Below are 20,819 nucleotides of genomic sequence, written 5' to 3'. Positions count from 1 at the left end.
GTGGGAGAGATTCCCTCCTTTCCGCCATTGAAAGGTAGGGGGTGGACTCGGGATGAATTGAGTTCCTGATTTTAGAGGAGGATTTTAGAAGTGTGCAGAACTTAGAGGAGGGGTTCCCTAATTACTCCTCCAGCAAGGGTCCCCTGAGCGTGAGTCTGGGGACAGCTGCAGTTCCTAAAGTGTTGCGTTGTTCCTCATTCAATTCTCTTTGCTGATATGTTTTGTTGAGCCTGCCAAGTTTTGTTTATTTTTAAGAAAATAAAATTAGTGTATGCTCATTAAAAATTGGGATAGTTCATATGAAAATATGGGTTTCTCGAACCTTCTATGGAAAGCAGCCTTCTATGGAAGGCTGAAGCTGCATTTTCACACTGAACCCCAACTCCCGTCTGAGAGGCTGCTGTATGCTCTTGGGGTCTCCTCAGGGGCCGCTGCTGGCTCTCTCGGCGGGGGAGGGGGGCTCCTCAGTCCTCTCCGCTCCCTGCTGCCTCTCAGTCAGTTCCTCTACCGAATTAGAGAGGCTCCTGCCGGCCCTGAGGGCGCAGCCTCTGTTCCCAGCCCAAGCCTGTTGTCTCACTGAGGAAATAAACCAGGAGATGAGCTGCGATTTTCCCAGAGACCTGGAAGCTGGTGGTGGAGTCAAGTCGGAAATCAGGTCGCTCTAACATCAGGCTGAGTCATCACCTGTCCCTGTTTCCCAGGTGCCCCTTTGGTGGCTGTGACTTCAGGGAGAGAGGCTTACCAAGGAGACAGCAGAGACCAGGGAACATGGGAGGGGCGAAGCTTGCAGGGGAAGCCACAGATGAGACCAAGAAAGCATTTTAGATTTAATTAAGAGTATAGTTATGCTGTTATAATGAACAAACCTGGGAACAGAGAGAACTCATCTCAGATTCCAGACCACCCATGCCTTGGCTGTTCTGTCTTTGAGCAGGTCCCTACACCAGACTGAATCTCACTTTTACACACACACACACCCCTCCAAAAATGTAAGGAAAGCAACAGTATTAACCTAAGAAAGATATAAGGACTGTCCCTGAATACAGTCCCCCAAAGAGCTGAGACCCTGCATAAAGACGGAACGTGTTTCCCTCCTCACAGGTCCCCATCCTACAGCCCATCACCAGTCAAGAAAAAGAAGAAGAAAAGCTCCAAGAAGCATAAGCGAAACAGGTACTGCCCTCCTGTCCTTCCTCCTCCACAAACAGGGATGCCCCAGGTGCAGCAGGGCACAGGTACTGCCCTCCTGTCCTTCCTCCTCCACAAACAGGGATGCCCCAGGTGCAGCAGGGCACAGGTACTGCCCTCCTGTAGTCCTCCTCCATAAACAGGGATGCCCCAGGTGCGGCAGGGGTCAGGGCCCAAGAAGACACTCACTTGGAGGCAGAAAAGAGATCCGTTGACTCGGACTGGAAAGGGGAGCTGATCAGAAGAAAGCAGATGGGTTTGGGAGACCTGCCAGGCCTAGAAGAGGGGCTGGGAACAAGGAATGGGAAGCAGAGAGATCTCAGGCAGTTCCTCCTGCTTCCTGGTCCTTGTGGGGAGGGGCTGTGTCCTGCCTGATCTCTGCCACATCACAGGCCAAGACAGAAGCAGACAATGGTATCTTCATCATGATCCCAAAGTACTAGGAGAAAGCCTCCATGTGGCCTCATCTGTGTCCTAGAGGGCAGAATCACATTGAAGAACATGACGTCCAGGGATCCCCATCCAAGGCAGGGAACAGGGAAAGTCATGGTTTGGACTCTCAGTCCAGGTGTATATTATGCACACACGTTCATGTATATTTGCACACACATACATATATACACAAAGCTGTGTACACACATACATATATACACACACCCAGGGACACACAAACATACACACATGGATACACATCCATGCACATATACACCCATGCATGCATGCACACATACATATATACACACATTCATGCTCACATACCTACAGAGTCCAATGCTCATGTATATTTACAGGGGGCAAAAGATTGGTAACCAGTGTGGCCAATGGGCCAAGCCTACATGTTTTGAGAAATTTTGCAATACAAAATTTTCATGGTGCCATTGTTCTGCAAAGAAATTTCCATCTTCATTGAACTACTTCCCATGGGCCACCGTCAGCCAGCTCAGAGGAGCTTTGTACTTTTGGGACAGTCAGTCCGCTCAACTCTATACACCATCTAAGCCTTGCAGTTGGCTGTGGATCTTAGGGAAAGAACGCCTTATGATCTATTCTTGTTTATCCATATCTCCAGTGCCCCTTATATGGTCTGTGTGCAGTCACCAAAGGTCAGAGGTCATTTGAGCTTTCCTCAGCTTCAAAGTGGCACCAAATAAGAGTTTTCACAGTCCAGGGGTTTGGCCACATCTCACTCTGTATTGCTAGAATGTTCTCAGACTCAGTTTGGTCCAGCTGGCTACATCCACCACCAGTCTAGAGTCTCCGGTTAAGCTGACATGGTAGGTGATTAGCGAGCTGTGGTTAATTTGGATGCGTCAGTCCTTCCTACCGTGGAGCCTGATGCTAAGGCAAGTGCAAGCCCATGGGTGTAGACAAACACTCGTCCTCTGCTGAGCTGGAGGTACCAGTATGGAGGACTTTTTCACACCTTGATATAGAAAGCCAGGCAGCTTCTCACTCAAGGCCTGTAATTCCAGCTACCTATGAGTCTGAGGCAAGAAGATCACAAGTTCAAAGCCAGCCTAGGCAATTTAGTGAGATCCTGGAGTGAGGGAGGCAGGGGAAAATGAGGGCGAATACTCTGGCCGTTCCTCGAGTCTCCTCCTGGGCTCCCCCTTCCTCAGCCCAGCTTCTCCAAGTCGGTGTTCACCACGTGTTTGGTTAAGGACAGCTGAGGGTCTTGGAGGTGGCAGCTAGGGACAGGAGAAGCACTGGGCATTTCCTTCTCTTAATATCGGGTTTGAGACCTTTGGAAAACTCTATTTTCACATCTATTCACACTTAAGATCCTAAGCCCCAGAAATAAAATGATGAGCAAAACCCCGCTACAGCTTTCTCTGTCCACTGGGTGATTACAGTGTGGGGAGTTCTGGGCTCTGCTGAGGAGGAGCTCGGTCGCTCACCCAGGAGGCAGAAGAGCCTGCTGAACCCAGACACTACTGTAAACTGCTGTGGGGAGAAGAGTAGAAGGGGGGCGTAGAGAAGAGGGAGAAGACAGAGGCGACCAGATAATAAGTTTATTGAACCTCGCTGCCCTCCGTAGTGTGGCATAGGGATGGACAGAATGAGGCTGTTTATGCCCCAAGCTTAGCACAGCAGAGGATCTGCCTGTGGTGGAGCAGAAGGAGGAGAGAGCCGGACAGGAGGAGAGGGGGAGGGAGGAGCAGAAGGAGGACAGGGGAGAGCAGCAGGAGGAGAAATCTATAACTAAAGCAAGGACTTGGGGATTACAGCTCACTTTCCCATGCCTCCCGGCCACCTTCATCTGGGAAAAGCTGGCTGACAATTTTCCATTCGCATTGGTGGCTTTGACCTGAAACTCAGTACACAAGGCAGACTGCATTTCCCATTGGACTCCCTGTTCTTCAGAATCTGATGGGGAGAAGGTTTGGTTAGGAGTCCTGAGTTGTACCTGGCAAGAGTCCATCACACTAAGACATTGCCCAGGAAAAAAATTCTCAGACTCACCCGTATTTATTCTCTCTTCTTTCCCTTCCCTCCTTCCTCGCTCCTTTCCTTTCCTTTCCCTACCCACCTTCCCCACTCCTTCCTTCTGTCTTCCCTCCCTCTCTCCTTCCATCGAATCAGGTCTTTTTCCAAGAAGAGGAGACACAGGTAAGACCTTCTGTTTCTGGCTACTTCTTTAGCCTTCTGGTTCAGCAGACTTATTCTGGATAGCTGCCCGGGCTGCCCGGGTGGGCATCCATCACTGTGTTTCCTCTGCCTCCCTGAGCCGCAGTTCCCTCAACAGTGAAAGCCTGTGCTGATGTCCCGGAGCAGTCAGAGCCAGCTTTGGGGCTATGCATTGCTCCTGGACCGAGCTCTGCCCAGAAACTGGAAGTCAAGTCTCTTAGGAGACACGGGTCCTATTACTCCACTGTAACTTTCTTACATCTGGGCAAGGAGTAGAGAACAAGGCGGGAGCAACATGAAGCTACCACCTACAGGGACTCATGCACAGTGGGCCTACACTTAACTCTTTCCTCCACCCACCCCAGCCTTCAGCAGTGGGTGTATTTATGGTTCCCACTTGAGAGACTAAGCCAAGAGAGACCAGGACCACAGCTAAAATTGAAGCCCAATCTGTCAGCTAGGGGATGTATGCAGATGACAGTGGCTTCTTCAGTAACAATAGCCACATCCAGAGCAGTTCACTGACGAGTAGACTGCTGTCGCCAGTGATATCGACTGCCAGCAAGTAGCATCCAGTCTGTCACACAGCTGGCTGTGGCTTCCTCCTTGCATAATTGAGGCAAGTGATCTCAGAGAGAGCAGGCCACTTGTCTGGTGTCACCCACCTGAGCAGCAGAGGTGGCACTCAGACTCGGCGTGGTGGCATTGGATGAAATTATTACCCCAGCCCCTTCCAGGACCTCAGCAGACAGCCATGGGTTCGGGGGAACCTGTGAGGCTAGCTGGCTTGAGACACAGGCTCACTTTTTCAGTCTTCTGGTTGTCTACAAGGGGACCCTGGTTCATCACTGCACTTCTATCCACACCCCAGGGTTTGGGTACTTGGATAATCATGGGCAGAATGACCAAGAGACTATGGTCTGTGCCGGACCCCAGCTCGGCTGTGCGATCTTGCCTTGGTGTCTTAGCCCATCAGAGGCTTCATTTCCACCTCTCTAAAATGGGCTCTGACAAGTGTGGCCCCACCCGTAGGTGATGGGAACAACATAGTGTCCGGTGTGCACTAACGGTTCACACAGAGCAGGAGTGTTTAGCATGGTTCCCAGTATGCACTAACGGTTCACACGGAGCAGGAGTGTTTAGCATGGTTCCCAGTATGCACTAACGGTTCACACGGAGCAGGAGTGTTTAGCATGGTTCCCGGTATGCACTAATGGTTCACACGGAGCAGGAGTGTTTAGCACAGTGCTGGTGGGCACTAACAGTTCACACGGAGCAGGAGTGTTTAGCATGGTTCCCGGTGTGCACTAACAGTTCACACGGAGCAGGAGTGTTTAGCATGGTTCCCGGTGTGCACTAACGGTTCACATGGAGCAGGAGTGTTTAGCACAGTACCCAGTGTTCACTGAGTCCTCGGCATGCAGGTGTGGTTATCATTGCTGTTATTAGCCTTCAGAGCAAACTTGCCCTCCTCAGCACCGTTCTCAGCACAGGGCCATGAGCCAGGATCCCTGGCCTAACTCGCTGCATGGAGACGCTGGCATTCGAGCCAGCTGCTTGTGTTTAATCTTGACCTGCACTGGTGTTTTCTTTGCCTTGTTTGCATCTTTCAATTAACTGGCCGTTTCTCCTTCAGCTCCTGTAGCCCTAAAAGCAAAAGACGGGAAGAGAAGAAGCACAAAAAACAGTGAGTAGAGACAGATACCCCTGGAGCACACTGTGCAGTCTGAGGAAGAGGAGGCCTGGCCTCTCTTCAGCTGGAGTGTTAGCTACCAAATGGCCAGGGACAGGGGAGAAGGGGGCAGTGGCTGAGAGGGAGGAAGGAAAAAAGAGGAAAGGGAGGGCTTTATGTTCACTTGATAGTGAGGGGTGGGGTATGCACGGATACACAAGTTGTATATGTGACATGTGGGTGTGTGCATGTGTGCTTGTGTTGTACACTGTATATGTTTGTGCCTGAAGTGCTCATTATATGTGTAACATGTATGTATATACCACCATACATATATTTGTAAGTAGCTTATGCCAGTGTAGTGTGCACATCACTTACGAACGTCTACATATTCTTATGCCATGCAAACACACAGTGCATGTAACATGGGCACAATGCATGTGTGCATGGGATCTAGCTGTGTTCACATGAATGCCCTTGTGTATGAGCGTGGTGGCACACAGCACTCACACAGGTGCACCATGGACGTGTGTGTATGAGCGCCTTCTGTTCCGACGGTGTGCACACTCTACACGTACACTGTATGCCTGCATTCTGTATGGGGGCATGGCAGTCTTTACCCATGCACATATCTGTGTAGAATGTGCATGGACTGTGGGGTGTGATCACATGTGTGTGGCGGTGAACAAGCGTCTACACGTACACTCTGGCTACTGGTTTGCATGTGCTGGTTTACAGTACAGCGCTCCCGGTGAGTCCCGAGTCTCGGGCCCAGCTGTTTCACAGTTTATAGCTGGTACTAGAAATTCAAATCAGTCCGTACTGCCTGCGGAGTTCAGTTCCCCATCAAATTAAAAGTAAATTTGGTTACAACCCACCTACTTTATACTCTGTAAACGTTAGTGCGATGTGTTTTCCAATCAACTAATATTTTATCTCCCGCCAAGAAGCATCTAAGGAGAGGATCAAAGACAATAGAAAAAAAGGGGGAGCAGCTTCTGAGGAGGGGAAAGAGGAGGCAGGGCACAGAGGGAGGGCGCTCAACATGTCTGCCTCAAAGGGTCCTTACTCAAGGTCAGCACAGAGGAGGACATTTTAGTCAGTGCCATAAAGACATGGACCACGCTCCAGAAGGAAGGAGAGACTCCAGTAAGATCAGGGAGGAACTTCCCTATTGGCCACTTTGTTTAAATGAAGCCATCAAAAGAAAAATTATGAATGACATGACTCCATGATCCCTGAAGTTGGTCCTATTGCCATTCCAGTGTGAGGGTGAAGAAACAGAGGCTCTGAACTAGTGATGTGAATGCATTGGAAGCAGGGAGCTTAGCTCCGGCATCTTCGCTCTCAGCACGCACCTTGGGCCTGTCCGCCTCAAGAGCGCTGAGGTAGTCACCCTCTCCAGTGTGAAAAGACAGACAAGCCCCAACAGTTGCTAGCAGCTCATCATCAGAAAGCTAGACAAACCACATGAGGCAGGACAGAGAGCGAGAATCCCAGGGGCTTCCAGGAAGCAATGGGTTGTTCTAACCAAGCTGACCACGAGTTGGCTTCCTTTTGTTCAATGCACCTGCACGAGGCCCTGGCCCGTGGCAGTGGGCATGGGGGAAGGCATGGGTGAGAAGTGGAGACAAAAGCTTGGGACACAGTGAGGACACCAGCAGGGGACAGAGGATAGGGTTTGATAGTGAGGCTGGCTTTCTGCAGGAGGGCATCTTAGGCTGCCGGTGTCGGTTTCCTCACCGTGCCTTGGGACTAGAGAGAGGACTCACCTTCAGTTGTGGCAAAGGACGCAGGACCCCTGGAGGACAATGCCTAGAAGGCTGCAGTGCCTGGGCCTGAAGAACGGGTTAGATACAAGTGACACCGTGGACATTGCCATCTGAGCCAGAACGCAAGCCGAGTTACACATTTGCTGTGGCTTGAGTCGGGCTGGTCAGTGCAGGAGACATTGGACAGCTAGGCCAGATGAAGAACCAGGCAGGGCCAGCCCCTGAAGGAGCTTGGGGTTCAAGACCAGAGTCTGGACAGAGCACAAAGGCAGTGAGCAGGTGTCAATCAGGGAATGGAGATGGCCTGACAGTTGTACCAGAAGAATCTGATTCCTTCGCTGAGATACACGGATTCGTGGGCCACCACATTCCTCACTGCCTTCGTTTTGTGTTTTGGTTGTATTTAGAGAGGGTCGTGCTATGTCACCCAGGCCAAGGCAGCCTAGTTCAAGGTAGCCTCAAACTCATGGTGATCCTCCTGCCTCAGTTTCAAAAGCACTGGGATTCAAGCATGAGCTACCACACTTGATTGTCTCTGATCATCCTCAGTGGGATGTTGGGATCCATCCTCAGGAATGGCTGGAGTGAGCCAGGGTGATGTTGCCAGGGTGATGTTGCTATTCATAGTTCTCAGGCTTTGGGCTCCACGCTAAGGATCTGGACTTCATGTCCCAGGTCCAAGGTCACAAACTGGCACCTGAAAGACCCATTAGACTCTGAAAATAGTGACGTGCACACAGAAGGTTACCTTTTTCATTTAAAGGAGTGTCTCTTTAAGGCAGGGATATTAGCATACATTAAAGAGTCTATATTTGTTTCTCCATGTGCTTGACCCATCGGAGGTCCAGTGGGGGAGGGGAGGCTGGAGGCACAGCAGACCCTCTCACTTCCACTCAGGCTGTAGATCAATATTTTGCAAGATCCCAACTGGCCTTAGAAATGGAACAGAATGCAGATTCCTGACCTTGAGAGAGACCGGGGAGGCTTGGGGACGGTTTCCTGCCTGGTGTGTGGCTTTTGCCAGGACTGCTTCTAGCATGAGGCTAAGTCTCAAGTTAATTGTCAGCCACATTCCCCACAAAGGTCCCTTCTGCTTCCATGAGCTCAGCCTAGTTAGGCGGAGAGTCCCAAAAATGCCAGGAGGAAGCTGGGCTGTGAGGTAGGGGGATGAGTTCCTTTGGGAGTGACCTAGACTACTCTTGGATATAAATTTCAGGATTTATATATCACAAAATCAAAATCAATGCTGCACTCTTTCCTTCTTTCTCCCACTCTCCCTCTCTCTCTCTCTCCCTCTCTACCCCCCCCCCCCCAATCTCTCCCTACGTGAAGATCTCGAAGCCGGAAGTCTCACCACCATAGACACCACCATTGCCCCTCAAGGTCTCAGAGCTCGGAACTGCGCTCTTCCAGCTGCGAGAGCAGGTAACGCCTTTGCCCCTGTTCCTTGCCCACCCAGCCCTGAAGATGCTTGACCCAGGTTCTGTTCCACACTAGGTGACTCTCTTGCTCTCCAGGTCAGAGCTGCCCCTGCTTGCTGCCACCAGCTGCAGGCAGAAGGACACAATAGTAGTCCCCGTGGAACACAAGCTTGCTAAGTGTCTTTGGTGATGCTGGTTTACATGACCCTCTCTACAGTCCCTTGAGGTCAATCCTGTTGTCCCATTGTGCAGATGAGGAAACTGAGATACTGGGGCTTTAAGGAAGATGACACTTAGCAACCAAGTGACACAACCAGTGTTAAAGCCAGGGAGTTTGGCTCTAGACTTTGCATTCTCAGAACAGAGAAGCTGAGCCACCTGTGAAGACACATAACACAGAACACCAAGTTCTGAGGTCCTTCTGAGTCGGTTTCCTCCTGACTCTGATGTCTCTTTGCTGCCGCGTCCCCTGTCCTGGTCTGAGAACAATGGGAGCTGAGTGCTCTTGTGGAGATAAAGAAGGCTTTGTGAGTGAGAACATTTGGAGTTGTTCATACGGGCAAGAAGGCCAACGCTGGCTCCTCGTGTCAGGGGCTTCTCTTTGTTTCAAGTACTCATTCACGAAAGTGGGGCATGGGAACGTGGCAGGATTTTACCTTCTTTCAGTGGAAATGAGATGGCTGGGGAAGAAAGAGAAGGAAGTAGAAGGGAAAGAGGATAAATAAGAGGAGGAAATAAAATGGAAGAAGAGGAAGAAGAGAATAGGAAGGGAGGAGGAGAAATGTTTATCTTTGTGCCAGGCTCTGGGCTGATTTCAAGTCCTTCCTCTCTGTGACTATGAGACTCTGAGCATTGATATGATTTTCTATGTTGTCTGCACTCGGTGGTCACCTCAGAACTGTTTTGTAAAAATAATTCCAAGTGTCTGAGTTACACCCTCTAGTCACCCCAGCGAGGCAGAGAAACTACAAAACCTCCCAGGAAATATAAACACAGAGCAGGTGTGAGGAACCCTACAACTGAGGCCCTGATGTGTCCCCTCCTGAGCCACTGTGTTCCTGCTGGAGTCCAGCCACAAATCGGAACCCCCAAATAACGCCACACTGCACTCTGATTGACCAAGACACAAACAAGACCCATCACTGTGCAGGGCAGAGCCCAAATGGAATAAGAACTTGTCCTCAGCACACAAGCATCCAGGCGCATCCACTCCAGCTAGCCTGAGTGGAGCCTGCTTCTTCCATGACCACAGGCTTAGCCTCAATCTGGTTGTTCTCACTGTAGGCTATCTCAGTGCCTCACCCTGCTTTCTGACAATATCCAGCCCAGAGCAATGCCTCTGTCACTATGTGATACAACTCCCAAAATTGCTCCCAATGCTGTCTGACAAGTCTATGTCTTCAGGATTCAGGGAGGAGTGTAAGGGATTTCCAGGTGATTGCAAATTCATATGGTGTTGATTATTGTGTTTCTAATTGTAACTCGGTACATGTGGATATTCGAAGGGTCAGATGTGCCTCTTGTTTCTACAGCAGGACCAGACAAATCTTGCTTACACAAGGTGTCTCTGTCATTTTTATCACAAATGGTAAAGTGACCTACACAAAGACACATGGGTATTCATGGAACATAGGCATGCTCAAACATACAGAATCACAAGCACATGAGGGACATTAAGCCAGATCAAATAAGAGACCTCTTTCGTCTTCATGGCCACACCCATAAATATTTGTTAACTAAGCAAATGGAAGAATGACTAAATAGATAGGAGGGGCAAAGATGGATGGGAGGATGGTTGGTAAATGGATGGGTAGATGGATAAATAGATAAATGACGGATGATGGATAGATGGATGGTGGGTATACAGACAAGTCATTGGATGGGTGGATGGAGGGATGGATAATGGATAAGCAAGGGTGAATGGTGGATAAGAGGGTAGAGGAGTGGACAAATGATTTATTGAGTAGAGAGAGGAATGGAGGATGGATGGATGATGGATATGGATGAACTGATGGACAGATGATGGGTCAATGGCCTGGTGGATGAGTGTTGGGTCAGTAGCTGTGTGGGTGGGCATATGGGTGAATGGGTGGGTGAGTGAATGAGTAATGGGGGTAGATGGATGTATATACACACAATCCAGCATTCTTACGTACACAGATATACTCAGGTACAAAATCATGCAAACACACACAATCATACTCTGTTGTTCTCAGATGACATGCTGCTTGCCCAGCCGTCTTTCCACCATGCTCTCTTACAAAGGCATTCAGATATCTCTTTCTTGCTCTCCAGGTACCGAGGTCGTTCTCCCGAGGAAGGGCGGAAATCCCGCCGAACACACTCCCGCCGCTGCTCCAAGAACCACTACAAGGTCAGCCCAGAGGCCCGATCCAGCCACCTGCCCAGCCAGCCCCTCCAGAGGCTCGGCTTCCTGTCAGCCAGGGGTGTAGTAAGTATTCCGCACATCCCCTCTGTCAGCCTTGCCATGACTCTTGGGGGAGGTGGAGGTCCAAGTTCAGGGCAGTGTACGCTACCTTTAATTCAATTTTGGGTAAAATTTCCCCACTGGCTCCAGATCTCATTATTGATTAACCAAATGGTCATGCACCAGCTTTTGACAGCTCTCTGCTTTGGAACCTGGGAAACAGAGGAATAAAAACTGAAACACCTAGGCTCGTATTTCAGGGAGTAGGGGCTGTTGAAACACTGGTAACTGGCCTCCGGATAACATGTGTGAGAAGTTTCTTGGGGGAGGGCAGAAGAAAGGGGTCTTTGACATGGGAAAGGCACTTTGGCTTTCATAGTAAGTCTGCATCTCTTATGTCAGCTGGTTGACAACACTGATTGACAGCAGGGATCTGATTCCTCCCATTGATTTGAGCTTGACCTGTGTCTTCTTGTGTGTTTGCACACAAAGTCTCAGGTGTTAAGGGCTTAGTTACTGTCTCTCATCCCTCCCACAAATGGGGCAGAAATATCAAAATTCAGAGAGGTTAGGATCTGGGACCAAGTCATAGAGTGAGATAATGGTGAATCCAATTTAGTGAGCCAGTAATGAATAAAAGCAGAAAAACCCTCTTTTGGGTCAACAAGAAGTAATTGGTGTGTGACCTTGAACACTTTGGTGTAGAATGGAACTGAATTTCAGACCTAGCCTCACGTCTTCCTAGATGACTTTACCACCTCAGTGTTTTTACTGGGCAAACTCGAGGTACTGACTCCATTGGAGGTGATTGGGACTATTCAGTAAGAGGAAGTGTGTGAAGGCCTTTGGTGGACTCTGAGGGGACAGAGAGATAAACAGGATGAAAGTCAGTTTTGAAATGTCACAGATTGCAGCCAGCAACTCTGAAGGGAGTCTCTCTTCCAGATACAGGAAAACTTGAACATGCAAGGAGGTATTCCTCTTCAGAAGGGTGAAGTGGAAACAAGGAAGAGTTCAGGGGTCCTGTGAGAAGATCAGTGGGGGCATCACTGTGGCCTGATTGGCATGATCTGTGTTTCCAGTATGTTCTGGAAAGCTGTTCTCCACATCAAAGTATCTTGTGTCACCAGGGTCTAGTTTTATTCAATATCATGCATGTCTGACTGTGTTCTTCCTAAGTACCTCCTTCTCAATATGTCTGTGAGAACATGCTGGTGTCAAGCCCCTGTCTGCACTCTCTCATTCCCTAAATTCCCTAAATTTCCTGTACTAAAAGACTACAGAGGCCAGGGTTTGAGTCTTGACTCACCCACCCACTTCTGATTATTTCATTTGTAGAAAAAGTATAAGTGAATTTGAATGATGAGCAGTAAAGGCAAAAGAAATATTCCTGAGTTAGTTATGATTGCCCCATCTCCCATGTGTTAGTGCCTATCCTAACCTACCTAGAAACCTCCAACTGACCTTAGCCAAAATGCACCAATGACAATGCCTGACTTATACTCTCTCAACTGTCTGGAATGGTTTCCAAAAAAGTTCACATGTGTGAAGATGCTGCTGAGAACTATACCTGTCTTCCCTCACTTACCAGTAATGTCACCAGACTGACTCTTGACAGTTTCTTTCCCATAATACAGGCTCCTGGTGATAATGAGATATAATGCTTCATCTCCCCCAGGGGCCTCCTTCTCAGGAGCGTCCATATTCTCCAGGAGCCCAACACCTGTTAGAAGAAACAAAAACCAGGCCTTATCTTTATATTCAAGGAAGAGGCCTTAAGAGCTCACCTCTCTCCCACTACCTTGGTTATTAAGAACTAAAGTAGAGAGATACATAAGAGAGTAATGATGACTTTGGCAAAGTGGGGTTATTAAAAAACAGGGAAAGCCAGGCGGCGGTGGCACACGCCTTTAATCCCAGCACTCGGGAGGCAGAGGCAGGCGGATCTATGTGAGTTGGAGGCCAGCCTGGTCTACGAGAGCTAGTTCCAGGACAGGAACCAAAAAGTTACAGAGAAACCCTGTCTCTAAAATTAAAAACAAAAACAAAAACAAAAACAAAAAAACAGGGAATTATGATTGTGCAACCAAATTCTTTATAAGCTCAAAGTTCTTCAGCAGTAAAAAGAATGATAGATATATAAACAGAGAATAATACATATATACATACATAAATATAATACACATATGCTTGCATACATACAGTCTCTTCTTCAAAAGATAATCATAGAGCCCAATACTTGGTCCAGGGACAAAACTCTGATAATATTCTAGATTCCTTCTTTGGAACTTTGGAATCATCACATCACCTCTCTGAGTCTCTATTTTCTCAAATTTTGAAAAGCAAAGCAACTTGTGAGACCTAGTTCATAAGACTGTCATGGGGTCACCATGACTAGCTGTGAATAAACATTTTAGAATGCAATTGGTGAGTGGAAAACTCTATATGATGCCTCTTACTGGTGCTGGCAACAGAGGTACTACAGCAGAGGAGGTAGAGGCCATAGCAGAGGTCACAGTGATAACTAGAGCATAGTTCCCAGATTGGGTAAGCCAATGGATAAACAGGGACAAGAGTCAGGGTCCTGCTTTCTGGAGAATTTTCTTTTCATCATAAATAGTGGCTACATCCAATATGGCTACTCTCACCTGGTTGAGATTTTTATGTCTCCTGGGAGTATCAATACACTCCAAAATCTGATTCCATGTTTCCTCCATTCTTGACCCTTTTCCTTCTCTATTACAAAGGTAGAAATAAGAGGAGATTCCAGGTGTACCATAGGTTTCTGAAGAGTTCCAGATCCCCATTTTTTCTCCATTAGATAGAACAGCAGAGGTATTCACACGGAATCACACATCAGTCATTCATTCCCTCAAGCCTATCCGCATTACTGAGCATCTATTAGAGGGTTAGGCTTGAATTTGGCTCTGGAGATCTGATAAAAAGAGAAAAAAGTCTGTGCCTCCTAAGGGGGAAGACAGATGAGGTGACAACAGGAAAAGGTCAAGTATGACAATGGATGCCAAGATGAGGCAGACAGAAGTTTGGCTGATAGAAAAGGGCATTAGGATTAGGGTAGGGAGAGAATGAAATGAAGACCCAGAAAACTAAATTTGAGCAGGATTTAGGCAATAAAAAGGAAAACTGAAGATTGGAGTTGGGTTTGAGATGGAATTCTAGGACAAGACACAGATGTTAGAGGCAAATTGGAGACCTAAGCATCGGGGACTTCCTGTGCCTCGGGTACCAATGTTCCATCCACACAGCTCATTTGAAAACGGTCAAGTGCTTGTGCATGACATCACAAGAGGTGCTTTGCATATATGACTACGCAAATGAAGGCCTTTGGATCCTCATTGGTTAAAGGTGACCAGAGGCTCTCTTGCTTTGGTCACTGAGAGTCTGGAGGAAGCAGCAGTCAGTGTGATTAGTGCAGGATCATGGGTGTGGGCATCAGTCCTTCTTAGACTTGTTGAAATAGTCAAATGATTACACAAAAATTGGTAAAAAGGTTATTTTACCACTTCATTCCATCCCCAATCTGCCAATTATACCTTCCCTCCCCTGGCACCTTCAGGACCACTGCAACATAATAGCTAGTCGCTTTTAGTGCCAAGTGCTAAGGGTATACTTGACACTCAAGCAGTTGGTGGCTGTCTAGAATACTCTCCACAGTAATGGTGGGAGCAAGCACAATGTGTCCTGAAGACATCAGACACTTCTGTCTTGATGTCTGAGCAGGCTTTATGATAAGAGGATATTTGGGCTGGGCACTGAAGGTTGGTAGGAGTCTATCAATTTGAAATGACTCATGTATAGAAGGAAATGTGATATCACTCTGTGGGAGACATCACCATGTATGTCGCATAGTTATTTTACCCTAGTAAAATAGAGGTTTGTATCCTTATCATCCATATTTTACTGATGGAGAAAGTGAGGCTCTGGGAGGCATGAGGACCTAGGAAGGTAACACAATTTGGAAGGAAGAGAGCTGGAAGGGACCACAGATTGCTCTGATGTCAGCAGAGGTTGGACAGGGGAACAGGGATGCTGTTGGCCCCAAGAGCTTGGTGGCAGCTTTCTTTTTCTGTTCTGTGAGCATTCTGCATTGGTCCTCTCATATCTAACTACAGAAAGGGTCTTTAAAAACCAAGGAGCAGGGTAGGCCACCTCCTCCCGCCTCCTTGTGCTGTAACCAGGGCCAAGGGCAGTCAGTTATAGATCACTTGTGCCAAGCGCTGTGCAGATGCCAGCAGACAAGAAGAGAACATGGAGTCCGTCAAAGATGGTTCCACAGAATTTGTAAACCGAAGAAGGCAAAAGAGTATCTGTGATCGAAATGTGGGCTTGGTAGAAGATCTCACCTCGCTCTGGCATTTGGATGGCATTGGTCACTAATGTTCTCTAAGCACCTACAATGTGCCAGGTCACTGCCTCAAGTTCTTATTTTATCACTTCAAGAGACTCAACACATCCACTCGGGAATGAGAACACTGTGGCCTAGAAAGGTCTGACAGAGGTAGCTACTTATAGAAGCTCAGATTTGAAGCCAGAGAGTCTGATCAGGAGACCCATGTGTTTAGTTACATGTAAATATCATCTTCTGTACCTTGGGGTAATTACCTTAACCTATTTATATGGTCAGTATGATGGTGGCGGGAGACTAGGCCTCTATCCACTTATTTAAATATACACTCAGAGCCAGAGAGGCAGCTCAGTCAGCTACCTACCCCAAACCTAAGTTTGGATCCCTAGCACCCACATAAAAACCAAGCATGATGGTGTGTGTACCTGTGACCCCAGAATGGGGGGCAGGTAGAGAGACAAGAGGATCCCCGAGGCTTGCTTGCCAGACAGTCTACGTGAACGGGTGGCCTCCAGGTTCATTGGGAGACCCCTTGTCAGTAAATAAATAAAAATAAGGCTGGGGTTGATAATTGAGGAAGATACCTGAAATATGATACCAACTTCCGGTCTCCACCATCACACCCACACACATGAGCACGAACAGATATACACATATACACACAACAATCGTAACAGTAGCAGTAGTGATGTTAACTGATAAGAATAACTTTGCACTTCTGCCATGAGCCGGGCATCTGCTGCTGAAAACTCATTTCAAGGCTTGGGGTCTAGCATCATACAGTAGCCGCCAACATGATTTGTTTCCACAGAAGCTTTTTAAAGACGTATCCCAAAGAAACCCAGCAATGACCTCTGAGCTCAGAATCCTCCAGTGAACCGGACAGCCATGGGGAAAGACAGGATAGACACGTGCCTCTTGTTTCTAGGCAGGAAAGGTGAGGCTGAGGACTGGCCATGGCAGGCCCTGACCTTCACCCAGGCTTGCCTTGCTCTCTCCCCTGGGATCCTTAGCACCCAAGTTCTTCACTGGGAGAGGGGACGCAATCCAGAACAGAGAGTGTTGGCACTTGGGGACACGGGGATGAGAAATGGCATAGCAGAGTCAACATTAACCTTTTCTGAGTAAGGAAAGAAGAAACCATCAATTTTTAGATTTTATTATTTTATTTTAGTTTTATCAGCTAAGAGACATTTCTCCACAAGGAGAGGTAGGAAGGACATCACCTTGTGTGTGTGTGTGGTGGGGGGGATGGCATCTTCAAGCTGGATGAAGTTCACCTGGATACAAAACTCATCTACTGAGCTTACTTTCTTCCTTTCGGCCTGGGCTTGGGGGGTGTCTGACAGCATTTATGAGGAGACTATTGCATACTGGTAGGCAGGGGCACCTCCAGAGAGGCTCCAAGAAAGGAGGAGCTAGAAGCTGTCCTTCCTTACAGAGTCCCCAATGTCAGCTGCAGCGCACAGCCAGGGGGTGCCCCAGTCTCTTTATCCCCAGAAAATCGATCTCTCCCCAGTCACCCTCCTCCTCTCCACCTCCCCCGCTTCCCAGATGAGCCTCAACAGGTCAAGGGATCCATTCTCTTGCTGTCTTTCTAATTAGTGTCAAAGAAAGAGAGATGCTAGCAAGGAGAATGGCCCTGCTGTCTTAGAGAAGCAAAGGGGTTGTTTTCTCAAGGAACGAGCAGGGCCCTCCAGCTGCACGCTCTGCCGTGTAGCGTGTGAGATGTCCCAGCTCCCCACACGGCAGAGAAGCAAGAAGAAATTTATAGCTGCCGCTCTCCACGGGGCCATTTGAAGCCCAGTAAATGGACTTGTTCAGTTTAATTGAAATTCTCGTCCTGATTGTATTTTTGTAACCTATTAGGCCGAGCTGCCTCTTGATCTCAGAATTCAGCCGAAATTAAATTTTGAAGTGTAAGTGAGAGGTTGCCTTTCCCCTTCTCCGTTTTTGATTAAATAATGATTTGAAACAAAAACAATAAATAATGGTGGCGGCTCCCCTGGAGGGCTGAGAGGCTCCCAGAGAATGCGGGGAAACTGGAGCTCCTGGTGAGGGGATTTAATTAATTATTAGAAAAGCCCAAGTGTTAACAGTGAGTGTATTAGGGAACAAGAAGACGAGGTGAGCTTGTGACTTTAAAACTGAAAGAAAGAAAAGAATTTGGAGGTTTATGTTGTGGGGGAAAACCCTTGCTAGCCTCCCCTGCAGTGGCCACCAATGCAGGAAAAGCAATTTGTCCTGATAATGACAGCAGATATGGGCTTGGAGATGACTCGGCTGGTAAGGTGCCTCCTGCACAGGGTAGCCAGTAGCCACAGACAGAGCTGGGGGCTCTGGTTATGAGCCTCTCCTGGCATGGCATGGCACGGCCAGGCCCCACTCCTGAGGACCTCCAACCACAAGGTTCCCACAGAACACTCTAATGGGCCTGCTCTTTAGGGCAGGGTATCCAGTCCCCCCCCCACACACACACACAGAGTAAAAAGCTCAAGCTCAGGACTTGAAATTCCACCAATCCCTGGGCTCGCCCCAAGCTCCGGACTCAAAATCTTACCAATCCCCACCCTGGAAAGCTCTGCTCAGCTCTGCCCCCAAGAAATCCTATATAAACCCTGTCCTCTTGCTCAGTTTTCTGCTACTTCTTGCCCAAGCAGAGGCAGCCATCCTCCTGGGTTCTTCCCTCCTGATAAAGCTTTTGTGTCTGGGCTACCAGTGTGATTTTGTGGTATTTCTTGGCTCTCAACTGCCAAGACGCCTTTCTGCCTCAGAGTTGTAACATTTATAATGACACCTACCAGTAACCCCAGCACTGGGAAGGCAGAGACAGTGGATCCCTGAGGCTTGCTGGCCGGTCAGTGTAACTGAACAGCTGGGCTCAGGTTCAGGGAGAGACCCCACCTCACAAATTAAGGTAGAAAAGTGATTGAGGAAGACCCCCAATGTTGACCACTGAGTTCTACAGGCATGTACATATACGCAAATAGTATCAATAAACACATAGCTGGGGTTACCTTGCATGACCCAGGAGTGAAGCATTTGTCATCACTGTGGTTTAAGGGCTCTGGTCTCCTGGTTCCTTCCGTGGATAACAGTCCAATGTGGACTTTAAGGGTCGACATGGGGAAGAAGTGTGGTGTATTTCATAGCTCTAAAAGGAAGACATGAAACAGACCAGGGATACTGTGTTCATGCTGCTTCTGAGGTGTCAGGGTAGCACTGGACTTTCAGGACAGAAGGTCTCGACTATCTCAAGGGCCCTGTAGTTAGCAGTGTGAAAACTAGGAACCCGAATCTATGAGCCCAGCAATGAGCATTTCCCAGGAATACAGGCCCAGATCTAATTGTCTGATAAAAATCAGAAGTGGGGCTGTTGTGTGAACCCTCCCTGTTCAGCAAACATTGGAAGTTCATTCACATTTCTTTTCAAACTCACTAAATGGGCTAAAGAAAGTCTAGCTGTGCACAGTGCAAGTGGGCGAACACTTCTCCACGATCAACCTAATGGATCGAAGCGAACACTTCTCCATGATCAGCCTGATGGATCGAAGCAGTTTCCAGCATCCCTTATTCTCCCCAACTCAGGGCACACAGCTGGCCGCCACGTTCCAGATGGTGCCCTCTGGTCACCAAGGTGCACTTCGCCTGCCTGTGTAGCAGTCTGAACACAAAAAGGAATCATCATCCTTTAGGGACAGGATTCCTCATGTGCAGTGTATGGCTGGTGCCTAAGTACCCAGCCTCTGGGGTACTCTCCACACTCCCAGAGTCCTCCTTGGGTTAAGCTCTACTGCCCTTTTAGACATTTTATAGGCTCCTTCTCACTTGGCTCTTATCCTCTCTTCTCTACAAGGAATTCCTTCATCTCTCAAAATTAGCCATCAACTCTCAAATTCTTGTCTTAATTTCTGGGGCTTCAGGTTAGATATGAATGGCTTCCTTGGTAACTGGCCAACTCTTAGGCTCAGCTTTCTTGCCATTCACCCAAGATTAGCTTTGGAGAGGACAGAACAAGAAGGATTAAGGTTGAGACGGATGAAGAGATGATAACAAACCAGAGAAGAGAACTCTAGTAAGAGGATTCTGGGGATCCCAGAATTGTGGGACCATTATTATTGGATGGTGAGGGGTCTGATAGCTTCTGTTTGTGAAGGACTTGGGCGCCACTGGGCAGCCAGGTATACGGGATCGGAGAGCCACTGCACACATAAACATCCCTACCAGATGGAGAGCTCTTTAAAAGCGGCTTTAGAGGGGGCTATTAGCACAAGTGTGTGTCACCAGGAGCAAATCAGAGCCATCCAATCATCACGATGCTGAGTGGAGAGACTGCTCATGTCTTGTGTGCCATGGGGAATATCTGTTATGAAGATGTTCCAAGATAAGAGGACACAGGCAAGAAGACAGATGCCCCCATTGTCACCTGTCACAACATTCAGTCTCCTGATTCCATGATCCCTCTCCCCCGGGACCCATTCTGCTTTGGGCTATTCTATTGTGACTTTACTCCTCTTCCTCTGGAGGGAACTGAGCCCTCTGAAGAAGATGGCGTCTGGGGCTAGGGAGCTATTAAAGGACATATACGTCCAACGACAAGTTTATTAAAATATCCTCCCACTGGAAAGTCTAAACAGAGTCCACCAAAACCTGTAAACAGAACTGTGTTCATATGAACAAAGGATTGAAACGGTTCCAGATGACTCCTTTATCCCTGCCACAATAGCCTTTAAATGGGGCAAATCAAGTAGGGCATTGCTAAATGGGGGCATCAGGTGATGCTGGCCATGTCGTGAGAAGCCAGCGAGAAGTGAAACCCCACGGAGCTTCCACTGCCCAGACCCTCAATACTGATGTAAGCCGGGCTGCTCCAGAAACTGGTATGACATCCTGAAGGGATGACTTTTTAAAAAATCCCTTAGCCTGAGGTGCTTAGCCAGAATTAAAGCTAACATCCCTTTGTGTACCAATACCCAGGCTCTTGGTACCTCTTTCAACTTGACCTTCCAAAGTATCAGAACAAAGAAAAGAAAGCGAGGTGGGCCATTGCAGCTTGTCTCCTTCAGAAGACTCTATGGGTCTCAAAATCCTTGTCTGAGATCTAGAACACGTGCTGGTGGGACTGTGCAGGCAGGGCCTCCGAGTTCTTCTCTTGCTGCCCGGGTCAGGGAGAACTCAAAAGAAGAGAAAAACTAAGGGGGAACCTCTCTTCTCACCATGGTCCAGATTTAATCCTTGCCCCTAAGTTGGCATCAAGACTCCAGGACTTTTATGGAGCTGCTTTTATTATGATTTAAATGAGTTTCCTCTCAAAAAAGGGCTCCATCTGAGCAGACTCCACTCT

At 48.2% G+C, this 20,819-nt stretch overlaps 1 protein-coding gene across 1 annotated transcript in view; it reads left to right on the top strand.

Moving 5' to 3' along the window:
* Positions 1-20,819, top strand: part of Srrm4 (serine/arginine repetitive matrix 4) — a 159,729-nt gene that overhangs the window by 120,624 nt on the left and 18,286 nt on the right. The window contains exons 4-8 of the mRNA XM_041648761.1: positions 1,102-1,173; positions 3,772-3,798; positions 5,453-5,503; positions 8,593-8,685; positions 10,977-11,133. Of these exons, the coding sequence (XP_041504695.1) occupies positions 1,102-1,173; positions 3,772-3,798; positions 5,453-5,503; positions 8,593-8,685; positions 10,977-11,133 (400 nt within the window). The remainder of the gene's footprint in view (positions 1-1,101; positions 1,174-3,771; positions 3,799-5,452; positions 5,504-8,592; positions 8,686-10,976; positions 11,134-20,819) is intronic.

This window comes from Microtus oregoni, unplaced genomic scaffold (assembly GCF_018167655.1).
Source record: "Microtus oregoni isolate MIOR12 unplaced genomic scaffold, Mior012 000003F_ref0000135, whole genome shotgun sequence".
In the NCBI taxonomy this organism is placed as follows: domain Eukaryota; kingdom Metazoa; phylum Chordata; class Mammalia; order Rodentia; family Cricetidae; genus Microtus; species Microtus oregoni.
This window is presented reverse-complemented; position numbering and strand designations above follow the sequence as displayed.